Source organism: Chrysoperla carnea, chromosome 3 (assembly GCF_905475395.1).
Source record: "Chrysoperla carnea chromosome 3, inChrCarn1.1, whole genome shotgun sequence".
NCBI lineage: Eukaryota > Metazoa > Arthropoda > Insecta > Neuroptera > Chrysopidae > Chrysoperla > Chrysoperla carnea.
The window spans coordinates 5821098-5834411 of record NC_058339.1 but is presented as its reverse complement, the minus strand read 5'-3'; the positions used below and the strand labels follow the sequence as shown (position 1 = coordinate 5834411).

Here is a 13314-nt window from a genome sequence, read left to right as displayed (position 1 = left end):
GCATAGTCAGTGTTGATTTCTTTATCACATAACACATACAAACATGTGACACATACATAACTGATAATCAAGTATAGTACATATTATAAAATTTCCGCCTAATTGGCGCCCTTACGGGTAAACAGTGATGTTTACGAAAAAATGTTTCAAACAAAAGTTGTTTAATTTTTGATAAGAAACATTTTTTACATTTAAACTTTTGTTCTATCTCTAACGGTTTATAAGATGGGTCCTACGGACCCAAGACCCAATTGACCTATGATGCTCATTTACGAACTTGACCTCACTTTTTACGTCCTGAGTACGCTGTAAAAATTTCAGCTCGATATCTTTTTACGTTTTTGAGTTATCGTGTCCACAGACGGACGGACGGACAACCGGAAATGGACTAATTAGGTGATTTTATGAACACCTATGACAAAATTTTTTTCCTAGCATCATTATTTTTAAGCGTTACAAACTTGGGACTAAACTTAATATACTATGTATATTTTATATATACATGGTATAAAAAAACGTAGGGATGATAATTTAGAAATGAATTTATGTATAATTTTTTTTTTCATTGTAAATTAATTAATAAATATATTCAATTAAATGACGAAGATCAAGTATTGTGTGATGTGAATATAAAATTAGAATTAACAATAGCTGATAACATTTTCGATGCACTCAATTTGAATGCAACATTGTATTACAGTTTAAAATTACGAATAGGTAAATTTTATTAAAATAAATTAACATTTATTTTGTGTTTATGGGAACATTATTTACGCGGGATAATTCGCAGGTAGTAAAACTAGGATGAGTAGACGCAGTATTTTCTGAAGATTTTTATTTTAGGTCACCGCTTACAAATATGTGCGTCAATTTCACGTAAAGTGGTGCAAACAAAAGTTATGGTTGATTTTATGTTAATCAGTTTTTTCCTAATTTTATTTCTGATTTAATTGAAAATTTACTAATTTTTTTTTTTTAATAGGGATTCAATATATTGGAAAACTCACTAATATCAAAAATAATTGATATTCGTGTATGAAATATATTGCAATCTTAACTCTTGTAACCAGGATAAGATATCTGCAGCTGTTCACTGAGGAGATGCATAACTGGTGTGTAAGACTCTAGGCAACCGACCTATTACCTCCTAATTAAGTAAAATAATCAATTAATTCAATATTTAAATTTGTTTCCTACATTTAATTTTTTTATAAGAAGAAAAATATGCAATAACTCTTTAAATAAGCAATATATCGCAAAATTTTATAGAAATAGTTATAGAAACTTTTCTTTCATTACTTTTTTCGTTAAAACTAGTAGGGAACGAGATACTGCGGAAAAACTGAACGCATCCCTAAATTCAAGATAAATTTGTTGAGTTTCACCCCAGCTTATTGAGTTTCAGTTCGCCCCACTGTATCTCAAAATAATTTGACTGGAGGAACCTGTTCCTACATGTGAAATGCTGAAAGTTTCAAAGTAGTTCGACTGTTATGTAGTTAACTGTAAATAGGCAATTTGTATGACGTAAATGTAATAAAATGCTCCAAAAATATTATAAACTAGGCAATTTGTCTGCGTAAATATAATAGAATGTTCTAAAAATATCGTAAAAGCGTCAAAAAACCAAAGTTTTTTTACAATTTCTTTTTGGAAAGCGGCGGTAAGGTAATGTTTTTTATGCATAAACAGAATCTGTGATAAATTTTCTTCATGATGAAAACTTTATAGAGAGCGTGCTTAGCTATGTTTCTAGAAAAACTGAAGTGGTCGGGCCTCCTTTAATTTTTGTAAACATCACTTATCTGTATGTATTTAATAAGTCTATGAGTTTAATCTATTCATGGAGTTTAGAGATAAAGGAGCACAATCTCTTATGGCTGTTTGACTCAAAAAGTGTTCACAAAATACCATTAAATAAAGTGATGATAATGGCGCTCGTATATAGATATCTTGGTCCTCTGAAACACCCGCGCCATCTTAAATTAATGTAACTTGAAGGTTACTTTTTTAACACAGATATTGTGCTTCTTTACCTCTACACTCCATAATCTATTCTTTGAACAAAAACGTCAAATCACAATTGGCGGTGAATTCAACCCAAAGTTTGTTTATGAAATCCGTAATTCGCGACTATAAGTCAATTTTAATTCGTTTTAAAATATAAGTAAAAGAAAAATAAAATATTAATCTGAATTATAATTTGAATCTATAAAAATTAAAGAAAAAATATTTTAATTGTAAATTTTATGTACAAGGGTTTCATATTACTTTGAGGTATTGGTATTGAGGTTATATATAATTTATGTCATAACGTTTTAAAAAATCACCTATAAGATTAAAAAATAATAATTTTTATACTGAAATATGGTAAATGAAATGCAGGATACTGTATTAAGTGATGATCCTACAAATCTTATCACTTATCTAAGAAAACAAGTTGAAATAAAAATTGATACTGGACAAGTTTACAAGGGAAAAGTTTATACTATTGATCCAATTACAAAAACAGTTATAATAACTGAAAAATTCGATGGTAAAGTGAAAATAGAAGTGGTTACAGCACCATCAATTAAAGAAATTCTAATTATTAATGAAGAAAAGGAGGATGATATTTGAAACCTCGAAAATGTTTTTAAATTTTTAAAAGTGTATAACAACACCAACAATTTCAAGAAATTTAAAACTATTAATGAAGAAAAAGAAGATAATATTTGACGGACACATTAAGGTAGTTCCAACTGTTTAAGGTAGTTCACTCGTTATAGTCAAATCCCCATTACATTCGGTCAAATTTGTTCATATTGTGACATTTTGTAGATCTTGTGGGCATGAAAATTGCTAAATTTGCTAAAAGTCTGCTAAAATCTACAAAATCTAGCAATATGAGCAAAGTCCTTTAGAAATACTTAACCAAACAATTTTGAATATGAAAATTGTGTTATTCGAATCGATTAACGGGCTCGAATCGATTAACGGACGTCCGACATACCTTTTAAAGACAGTTTAAATTCAGGCATGGATGAATGAACTGCCGTGACAAAGTTTTATGCAAATGGAGGTCTGTCAATAACGCAGGCGGTTTGTGTATATTTCATTCTGTAAAGCTTTCCCTTTAGCTAGGTGGTGCAATTTTTATGCTGTGACTCCATAAAAATTGACGGCGTATGACGTACAAACGTCATTTTGCTATACAGAATCCACCTGCTTTATTCTTGACCTACATATACGCAAAACTGCGTCAGCTAACCAAGTTGTGCCTTAATTTGCGTTCGTCGTAATTAATTTTATGTAATTTTTATTAAATTTTAATTTGATTAATTACAAATAGACGAGGGGTGAAGTTGAGGTAACCCAAGTGATCTGTTTGTGATGGAGTAGTTATCTAGCTACACCAAAAAAACAATTTTCAACACAAAATAAGTAGAGTTGAGTTTTCTGACCAGAAATTTGGTATAAATACTTACACTGTGCAACTGGTTCAGGTGTAAAATTGTAAATGCATTTCTTTGTTATTAATTTTTAAGGATTTTAATTAAACAAAACTTCAAACATATTATTTTTATTTCATTTTTATTTTATTTAAAAAATTCACGTATAAAATTTATAAACATTTTGTTTGGCACTGTACATATAAAATAAGTAAATGACACAATTTTATACTTAAAACTCTTAAAATTTTTTTGAATCGAAACTTATCGAATATACGTAAAATTTTGAATTGACAATGACAATTATATGGATACAAAAAATTAAACAATTTTTTTATTTAAATATTTGTCTGGTTTCGTATGCGAAATTATCATTGTTTGTTTTTTGTATAAAATTAAATTAATTAAAAAAAAATTTTCTGTACAATATGTATTACAATCTTTTACCTACAAAAAATTCATCTATAATTACAAAAGTGTATATTTTAATTTACAAATTGAATTCACACATGGCAAGATTATAAACCTTGATACAAGGTCCACAAAAAAAAATAAATTATTTACATCATACAAAATTATATTCAAGTTACGATTTTAAGCTGCTGCTACACGATGCTTCCAATAAGCGGCGCTCATTGCTCAAATCGAAAAAAAATTCTATGATATGTTTAGTGTAAAATGATCATTAAGGTTGCTCTGAAGAAAATGCTATTTGATGACAAAACTTTCCAAAAATTGGTAACCAATTATTCATATAATAAGAAAAGCCTAGTCTAATAAGAATATGAAGTAATTCCGGTTCTTTGTTTTCATGAAAAACGATGTTAAAGTTATTAGAAAAACGACGCGGGAGCCAGAAATAACAGCTTCACAAAAAACTACGACAACATGTATTTAAGGCTAATAAATAACTGTATTTTATTTCTTTTTTATTAATAGTTAAAAGCGTCAGAGATCGAAAAAATAGTATTCAATAATCTTTTAAATAAAAAATTAAACTAAAATAAACTGCAATTTTGTCAAATGTTGGGTAAAATATTAAACACATCGTGTGGCAGCGGTTTTTATTATTAAATTAAAAAAGTTATCCACTGTTAAAAGGCACTATTTTCCTTCTAAGGCACTATTTTTATTTAAATTTCGAAAGGATAACTCATTTATTTATTTCTTAACAGTGGATATTAATATCACATGGTTAGTAAATGAACCAAAAGGAATAATTTATTTCCGTAAAATTTTGGCAACCTTCGGGCAAATAATTAATCAAAAATTAAAAAAACAAAATTATCAGTCTCTTGTGACTATCAAAAAAAATATTTCACATTTAAAGGAGGTATACATTTTTTTAAACTTGTTTTCTAATCTAAAAACTAATTTTTACATACTAAACATATTCTTCGGATGGTTTGGGAGCACTTTGAAGTCGTAAAGATGTTGGTACTCTATTATTAACACCATCTGGTAATTCGGCGATATCTTTAAAAACTCCCACTAAACTTTCAAAATCAGGACCCCAATTTAATAAATAATCCCAACCTAATGCTGACGTTGCTGATGGTGAACCAGCTGGCGGTCGATACATTGGTCCATTTAAATCATCATCAGATGCTACTAATGTACTTAATGATCCTCGAAATGACGAATCAAATCCGTCGTACGACGGTGGTGGAATTGGTTTACTACCAGTACTCCCATTATCTGCGCACCTGGATTCACTCTCATTTTTATATTTATCACCAGCTAAACTAGAATTATCATATTCGATTTCTGAACATGTAAAACTATCGTTCCCACTTTCATCAGTGGTTGTTGAACTACGACGTGTGTCTATTACAGGTGAATGATGTAAATGCGCTAAATGACTTTGATGAGGCCCATGTGGTGCCTCACTGGAACTAGATACTGCATCTAAAGTGGATACTAGACTAGACGTCCGTGGACGTGAATTTAAACGTTCTATTTCTTCGGCTGTTAAGCCCATACCTGAATTGCCACTATTTGGTGGTTGTGGCACAGCTTTACGACTAGCTGAACTTTGTCCACTTAATTGTGACATTACTGGACTATTTAAACTACGTTCACTATTACTATGTAATGGATCTTTACCTACTCCGCCAGAACTGGATGTTGTGGCCAATAGAGCAGTTTGTAAAGGTTTTCCACTAATGTCATGTAATGTTAAAATGCGCGGTTGTTGAGCACTTAATTCACTACTGGGACTTAGCCGCGCTAATGGTGTACTTTGATGTTGACGATTTGATGGTGTTTGAGATGTTGGTGGCGCTCTTGGTGGGTATCCACCAGCATGATGTGGGGAATGACGATGTTGTGTTTGATTTTGTGAGGCACTATGTTTATGATGGTAAGTTGTTACAGGTGGAGGTGTTGCTTTATATTTGCGTACCCCACCTGCTTCTCGATAACCTTTGTAATGATATACTATGTCAATATCAGAAGGTGCTATCGAACTAGCATTTTCTAAATCGTAATGTTCTGGTAGCTCAGAGTTTAAATCTGTATTGACATGATCATGTACATGAGCCGAAGAAGGTGGTATAGGTGGATGATGATCTTCTCTCATTGGAGGGCTTTTACCTACTACTTCTCTTTCAATAATATCCGGTCTTTGTGGACGATGTTCATTAGAAGGTATCTCACGTTCTTTATATTTTTTCGATATTAATTCCGGGGCAATTATATGATGACCACTTACACCTCGAATAACATCTCCATTTTCTAAGTACGCAACAGATGTTTCATTTGTATGTGATGGTCTTACTAAAACTCCATCTGGGCCTAACGATACAAGATTTGAGCTACTCATTATCGCATTGCCACCATTTTGTTTAACATGCATTCCAGATGAGCATCCAGGTGCACCAGACTTTTCTTTCTTCTGTCTACGTAATCGGAATACTATAAACGATACTAAAATGGCAACTAATAATACAACAAAGAATACTATTACTAGTGTTATTCCAATACTTAAAGGATCGGGTGATACTGCGGCTCCAACACCCAGAATATGTTGACATCCTGGTAATACTTTCCCCGTTGTTAAAACTTCATTGAAAACACTTCCAGATCCATTAAATGGTTGTACTTCATTATTTATAGTAAAATTTGCAAAACAACCTTCAAAATTTTGTGACATATCTTCAATGTTAAAATTAATTCTAGAATTGATACCACCTAAAGTTAAAACTGTTAAATATGGATCTAAGAAATCGTGTACACCAGCAGTATCTAATTCGTCGCCTACACGATTACCATCCAAAAACAAATGTAAACCTCTGTTTTTCGAGTGTAATGTTAAATTATGCCATTTTCCATCAGATATATGTAAATCTACGCTGCTCATATTAACGGATGTACTAAATCTTGACGTATAAACCAATTCACCATTGCGAAGACCCACTGAGGTGTAATGTTTATTACTTGCAGCATAAATAAGTACCCCATCTAGTTTGATTGTTCGAAACATCAGACTTATAGTTTTTGCTGGCATATCGTTAAGTAGAGGTGTTGATCGTTCATTACGATGATGATGAGAATGCCAATTGGTACTTCCCCTGTAAATATTTTCCAGTAATTGCATTCGTTTATGTTTTTGTGATATTTTAAATTCGATAAATCCACCATCGATCAATGATATGGGTTGAAGAGCAGAATTGCAGTTTGGCGCAATTAATCGATTATCACATTTACATTTAAGTGTTTGCCAATGATCCAAACATGAACCAAAACCACCACAAGGATCAGTTGGAGCTGCCTTACAATTTCCATGACGACTACAAGTAGATTGAACACCATTTGACTCAATTGGGTTGCTTAAATTTAATGATCTACCATTTACTGATATACTGTGTACACATCCCACAAGGTCATCTGAATGAATTTGTCCGGGTCGTTCAAGTACAGGATCAGCTGTTGATAATCCACCAACAAGCAACGGTTGATTGTTGAAATTTAATGTTCTGTAAAAGAAAATAAATATGGAGTTAAAATCTCAAGATTGTTCTGAAGAAAATGCGATTTAATGGCAAACTTATCAATAATTGACATTCAATTATTTATTCATATTGGATTTTAATACTAAGAAAGACTTTATCTAGCGATAGAAAAAAGAACTATAGGTATCCGATCGTATAGATACATAATATTTAACGAAAATGTTGTTTACAATTTTGTAAACTATACACATATAAAAAGGGTTAATGTAATAATTTTGAAGAAAATTTATAGAACGTGAAACCTCGAAAATATTTGGATAATGGTACAAATATGGGAATGGATTTACGAAAATGTGTACTTACCCAGTAGGACCAATTTCATCTGCATAACAAGCTGTATCCCCAGGACGACAATCTTCACATGAATCTCCATGCTCGGTGCATGATGCTACACTAAGCGATACCACTCGACCATTTCGTGTTGCTGTAACTTTGTGCCATGTTCCATCTGATAAACTTCCCGTTTTACCACTTACAGATACTGATGTAATAGCAGTACGCGCTCCACCAAACGAAAATATTGCTTTTCCGTTGATTAATTCCATAGCAACAAAATCGGATCGTCCACCAGATTGAATTCCATAATTGTAAATTAATAATGCATTTGGTTTTGTAGTTGCAAATATTAACGAAATATCATTGGTTGCAGCATCCAATGCTGGGAATTTCATGTACGATAATTCATTAAAACCAAATGTTCCTTTTTCACAATGTCGTCCATACCGTCCATCAATACAACTACAATTGTATCCTGGTTTTAAGCTAATGCATAAACCACCATACAAACAAGGATTTGGTCGACAAGAATCTGCAACAGCTTCGCATTGATTTCCTCTATAGCCTGGACGACATAAACAGAAGAACGAGGAACCATCAGGACTCTCACGGCACGAACCACCATTTTTACATGGATTTTCTGAACATGCATCACCACGCTCTTGTTCACAATATCGACCTTCTCTTGTGACCGGGCAGATACATTGAAATTCGAATCCTTGACGACGGCACTGTCCACCAGCTTTGCATGGATTAGGTGAACATGGATCTTGACGTTTATGACAATATTGCCCAGTAAATCCGTCTGTACAATGGCATGAAAATTCATGAATTACTAACGGAGATGTAAATATTAACGCGTTGCTGTCAGTTATTCTTGTGTCGCCATGTACTTTGATGGCTTCCGTACAAATACCATCATTTTTACAAGTATCGATTTGACATGGCGTATAGCCTATTGTAACTGATTGTGACGCTTTAAACATATTTTTCATTGTTGGTTTCTTTTTCAAAAGTCGCTCAATTACATACGATTTACTGCGATATTTTCCAGAACTTTGTTCAACTGCTACTGTAAGATCTATGTACGTTGAGTTCTCATAAATACTGGTCAGTTTAATTGAATCGCCTGAATCAAAACAAGTCTTCCATAGATCTAAGATTCCATTATAAAAATTCGTTAAAAAATGCGAGGCTGTCATGTTTGTTATTCGAACTGTTATTGAGTTATCAATTGTAATATTATCAAAACTTAAAAATTCAAGTGTGACTTTTGAAATCACATCTGCATGCTTGCCATCATTACCAGATACTGATAACGAATATCCTTGATTCGGTGTAATTTGTGAAGTATGTAAATCGCAACCAGATGGAATAGTAAGCACACCATTTGGTACGGGTGCTTGTAATATTTTACAACGGTATTCGCCAGTAATGTCAGCATCGTTTGGATGAACATCAGCAATTTTACCAATTGGAATTGTATTACTGAAAGCATGGACAATAACGTGTACTGATCTAGACGTTGATGGACTATCGTTTTCATCAAGTACTGTTATCGTAACATGATGTCTAGATCGCATTTTTGGTGTACCACTATCTTCGACTTCAACAATAATATCTAACATGGGTATTGATTCTCTGTCTAAACTCTTTGTAGTTTTAACAACTCCCGTATGCTTTTCAATGATAACCATATCCTTATGGCGTCCACCAACTAAATAATACGAAAATGGTGCTCCGTTAGGTGGCAAATCGGGATCTGTTGCTGTTAATGTCATAACTTTGGTAAATGGTGGTTGATTTTCCATTACGTAGCCAGTTACATTTGGTGGATCAAATATAGGACCATTATCGTTAATATCGGTCAGAGTTATTTGAATTGTAGCACTTCCTGTTTGAGGAGGAATACCAGTATCAATGGCGCCGACAATTAAATTATAAACAGGAATCGTTTCTCTGTCTAATTCACGTGATGTTTCTACATCACCTGTTTGTGGATCAATCTTGAATACTTGATCAATATTCCCACCAATAATTGAATAACTAAATTGATTATTTTGTGGTCGCACATCTTTATCAACAGCTTTAACGGTAAGAATTCTTGTGCCGTAAGATGCACCTTCAGATACTGAAGCTTTATATAATGTTTGTAAAAATTCTGGTGGATCGTTTCCATCTTGTATCGATATAATCACTTGGGCTTCATCTGTATCATTACCTCGGATTCCTCCAGCATTTTTGGCCATTACTGTTAGTACTACTCTATTTTGAGTTTCGCGATCTAAGTTTCTTGATATTTTAATAATTCCCGTTTCAGCTCCAATAGTAAATCCTTTATCATTACTGGATCCCACAAAGAGATAATAAACTTTGCCATCATCTCCAGCATCTTGATCAGTGGCTTGAATAACACCAACTTGTGTACCGATAAGTGCTGATTCAGATACATCAAAATGAAATACTGGTTGAATAAATCGAGGATAGTATTCGTTAACACCTGTTATTTGTACAATAACTTTAGTCGAACCGTACATAACTGAATCAGGATTCGCAGCTAAAATATCTAAATCGTACACGTTTTTCTCTTCAAAATCAAAACTTATTCGTGAACTTATAATTCCAGTTTTTGGTTCCATCATAAATAAATCTTTGCCAGATCCTCCGACTACAGAATATTCAATAATTGCATTTTTCGGTGAATCGATATCAGTAGCAAATAGTCGGCATACAAAGGATTTGGGTGGGGAGTTTTCTGCTAGATATACTTCATATGATGTTTGATTAAATGTTGGAGCGTTGTCGTTAATATCTGTTAAGGTTACGGTCAACATTGCCGTTGTATGCCTTGAATCAAAACCTAAATCTTCTGCGGTAATATTTAGTTTGTATTCAGGTACAGTATCGTAATCTAAAGGTTGAAGGATTGTCACTGCTCCAGTTACAGAATCTACAGCGAATTCTTTACGTTCATTTCCACCTGATATTCTATATCGAATCATACCATTTGGACCTTCATCTTCATCTGACGCACTAACTGTCACAATTGTTGATTCTAATGGTTCATTTTCGGGAACGATAACTTGATAACTAAGTGCTGTAAATACAGGACCATGTTTATTTTCACCTGTAACTATAATGGTAACTGTCGCTTCGTCATGCTGAGGTGGAACTCCTCTATCTGTAGCTCGTACTTTCATTACATAAGTAGTTCCTACTTCGGGTAATTGTTTTATCAAGCTAACCCATCCTGAATTTTTATCAATTGTGAAGTAATCAGAAGAATTTCCACCGCCAATATTGTATTCAACTTCTGCATTAACACCAAAATCGAGTTCATCTTTAGCAACAATTTTTATAATTTTCTGACCAATTCTGGAACCTTTTGGTACAGGTGCTAAATATTGTTTTTGTTCGAAATGAGGTTGATTATTGTTGGCATCAACAACGTTTATTGTAACTAAGCATTCAGAACTCATTGGTGGTTTGCCATTATCTGTGGCTAACACCGTTAAAGCATAAATATTCTCTGGAGATGATTCCATTTGACTGTATTTGTATTGAAGTGTTCGTTTGCTGAATACATCTCCTGTTGCTGGATCGATTGTGAATAAATCCGAAGGTTGTTGAAGCGAATAAGAAATTACAGAATTTGGACCTTGTTTATCACGATCAGTAGCTGATACTTGTCCTACAAACACCATACTTGGTTGCATTTCAGGGAAATTAAAACTGTAGTATGAATGTTCAAATTCTGGTGTATTATCATTTTGATCTTGAATAGTGATTGTGAGTGGTGTTTCAGATCTCCAAGAACCATCATCAGCTGCTACTTTCAATAAATATTCATCTTGTTGTTCACGATCCAGCGATCCAATAACCGTTACATTACCACTAACAGGATCAATTGCGAATTTCTTACCGGGGTTTTCTGTAAAACTGTATGTAGCATTTGCATTTTCTCCTTCATCTTGATCAGAACTTGTCACTCGTATTACAAATGAACCAATATCAGCATTTTCAGTTACATTCACACTAAATAATCTCGTAAATCGTGGGGGATTATCATTTTTATCTAATACGCTAACCAAAACAGTTGCAGTGCCAGTTAATTGCGGTGAACCCTGATCTATAGCATGTACAACTAAATCATAATTACTAATTTCTTCTCGATCCAATCGCATATTTGTATAAATCTCTCCACTTTCTGGATTCATTTCGAATGCACCATCAAAATCATCCACAAGTTCATATGATATTTGACCATTTTCATTTGTATCGGCATCAGTTGCAACAATTTTTATTATAAACACCGGTGGTATTTCTTCTTCCATTACAGTTGCATTATAAACAGAATATTCCATAATTGGTGCATTATCATTGGCATCTGTTACATTTATTATCATTTGTTGTACACTACGTAAAGCAGGATTATCAGAATCTTTCGCTTCAATCCATACTTCATAATATGGGGATGTTTCATAATCTAATCCTCGTCCGGTCACCTGAACTTCTCCAGTTACGCTATCAATACTAATTGCATCACCTATATTTCCACCAGCTATAGCATATCGAACAATACCACTTGGTGCTTTCTTCGGTGAGGTCGCACTTATTTTAGCAATCACTTGACCTTCAGATATATCTTCAGGTAATGTTAACGAATGTTCAATTGGTGTTGTGAAACTTGGAAATAAGTGAGCAGGTTTTAAATGAATTTTTAAATCAGCAACAGCTGAACGTTTTTCAATTCCACTGTCACTTGCTTTTATTTGTATTTCAAATAATTTGCCTCTTCCTAAACCGCCTAAAGATAATTCTTCAGTAGCACGTATGACACCGGTTTCTTTATTAATTGTAAATTTTTCAATATCAGGACCTGATAAACTGTAAACCAGTTTACTATTATTGTTAATATCAGCATCCACAGCTTTAGCACCAAAAACAAATTGACCAGCTTGTGTTCGATCAGGTACACTGACTGTATAAACTGACGAGGAAAATACTGGAGAATTATCATTATCATCCAAAACCGTAATCGTTAAATTAACGGTGGTTACTCGTGGTTCTGTAGTTGAACAATCTTGTGCCATTAATGTTAAATAATACACATCAGTCTCTTCTCGATCCAATTCTACAGCAGTGGTTACAGTGCCATCATCTTGATTCACATGAAAACGTTCTACTTTATCGCCAAGTAAACTGTATCGAATTTTTGCATTTAAACCACTATCACGATCTGTGGCTTTTGGTGTTATTATCCATGTACCTTTTGGTAAGTTTTCTTTGACGGTTGCTTTATAACTTGGCCATTCGAATTCTGGACTATGATCATTGACATCTTGAATGATAATTCGTACAATACCAGTACCAGTTAATGGTGGTGATCCTAAAATGAAAAAAATTTGATTAATTAAAATAATATCACCCTGTATATGAATTCTCATTAAGTCCTTTATTAACAGGTAAATTTTTTATTAGGTACTCCTTACAGTGTTAAATTTATAGAGTTTTGAAAGTTTGCGTTTTTAACATACAAATTCTATATTGAAGTGTTTTTAAAGATATGCTTTATTATGTAATAAGGCTAAATT

The 13314-nt window shown here is 33.1% G+C and overlaps 3 protein-coding genes across 3 annotated transcripts in view; 1 reads left to right on the top strand and 2 right to left on the bottom strand.

Moving 5' to 3' along the window:
* The window catches only part of LOC123296799 (probable E3 ubiquitin-protein ligase NGR_a03640), a 659126-nt gene that overhangs the window by 196870 nt on the left and 448942 nt on the right, over positions 1 to 13314 (bottom strand). The gene's annotated exons all lie outside the window — the stretch shown is intronic.
* Positions 2368 to 2888, top strand: LOC123295020. The gene has a single exon (XM_044876219.1). It carries the CDS (start codon positions 2368 to 2370, stop codon positions 2617 to 2619), a length of 252 nt encoding a protein of 83 aa, XP_044732154.1. The 3' UTR covers positions 2620 to 2888.
* The window catches only part of LOC123295019 (cadherin-related tumor suppressor), a 45841-nt gene continuing 37294 nt past the window's right edge, over positions 4768 to 13314 (bottom strand). Inside the window, exons 8-9 of the mRNA XM_044876217.1 lie at positions 7748 to 13109; positions 4768 to 7408 (exon numbers count right to left, since the gene is read on the bottom strand). Coding sequence (XP_044732152.1) covers positions 4816 to 7408; positions 7748 to 13109 — 7955 coding nt within the window. The 3' untranslated portion in view covers positions 4768 to 4815. The remainder of the gene's footprint in view (positions 7409 to 7747; positions 13110 to 13314) is intronic.

Coding starts and splice junctions, on each gene's coding strand:
- LOC123295020 (XM_044876219.1), top strand. CDS start 2,368: ATGGTAAATGAAATGCAGGATACTGTATTAAGTGATGATCCTACAAAT.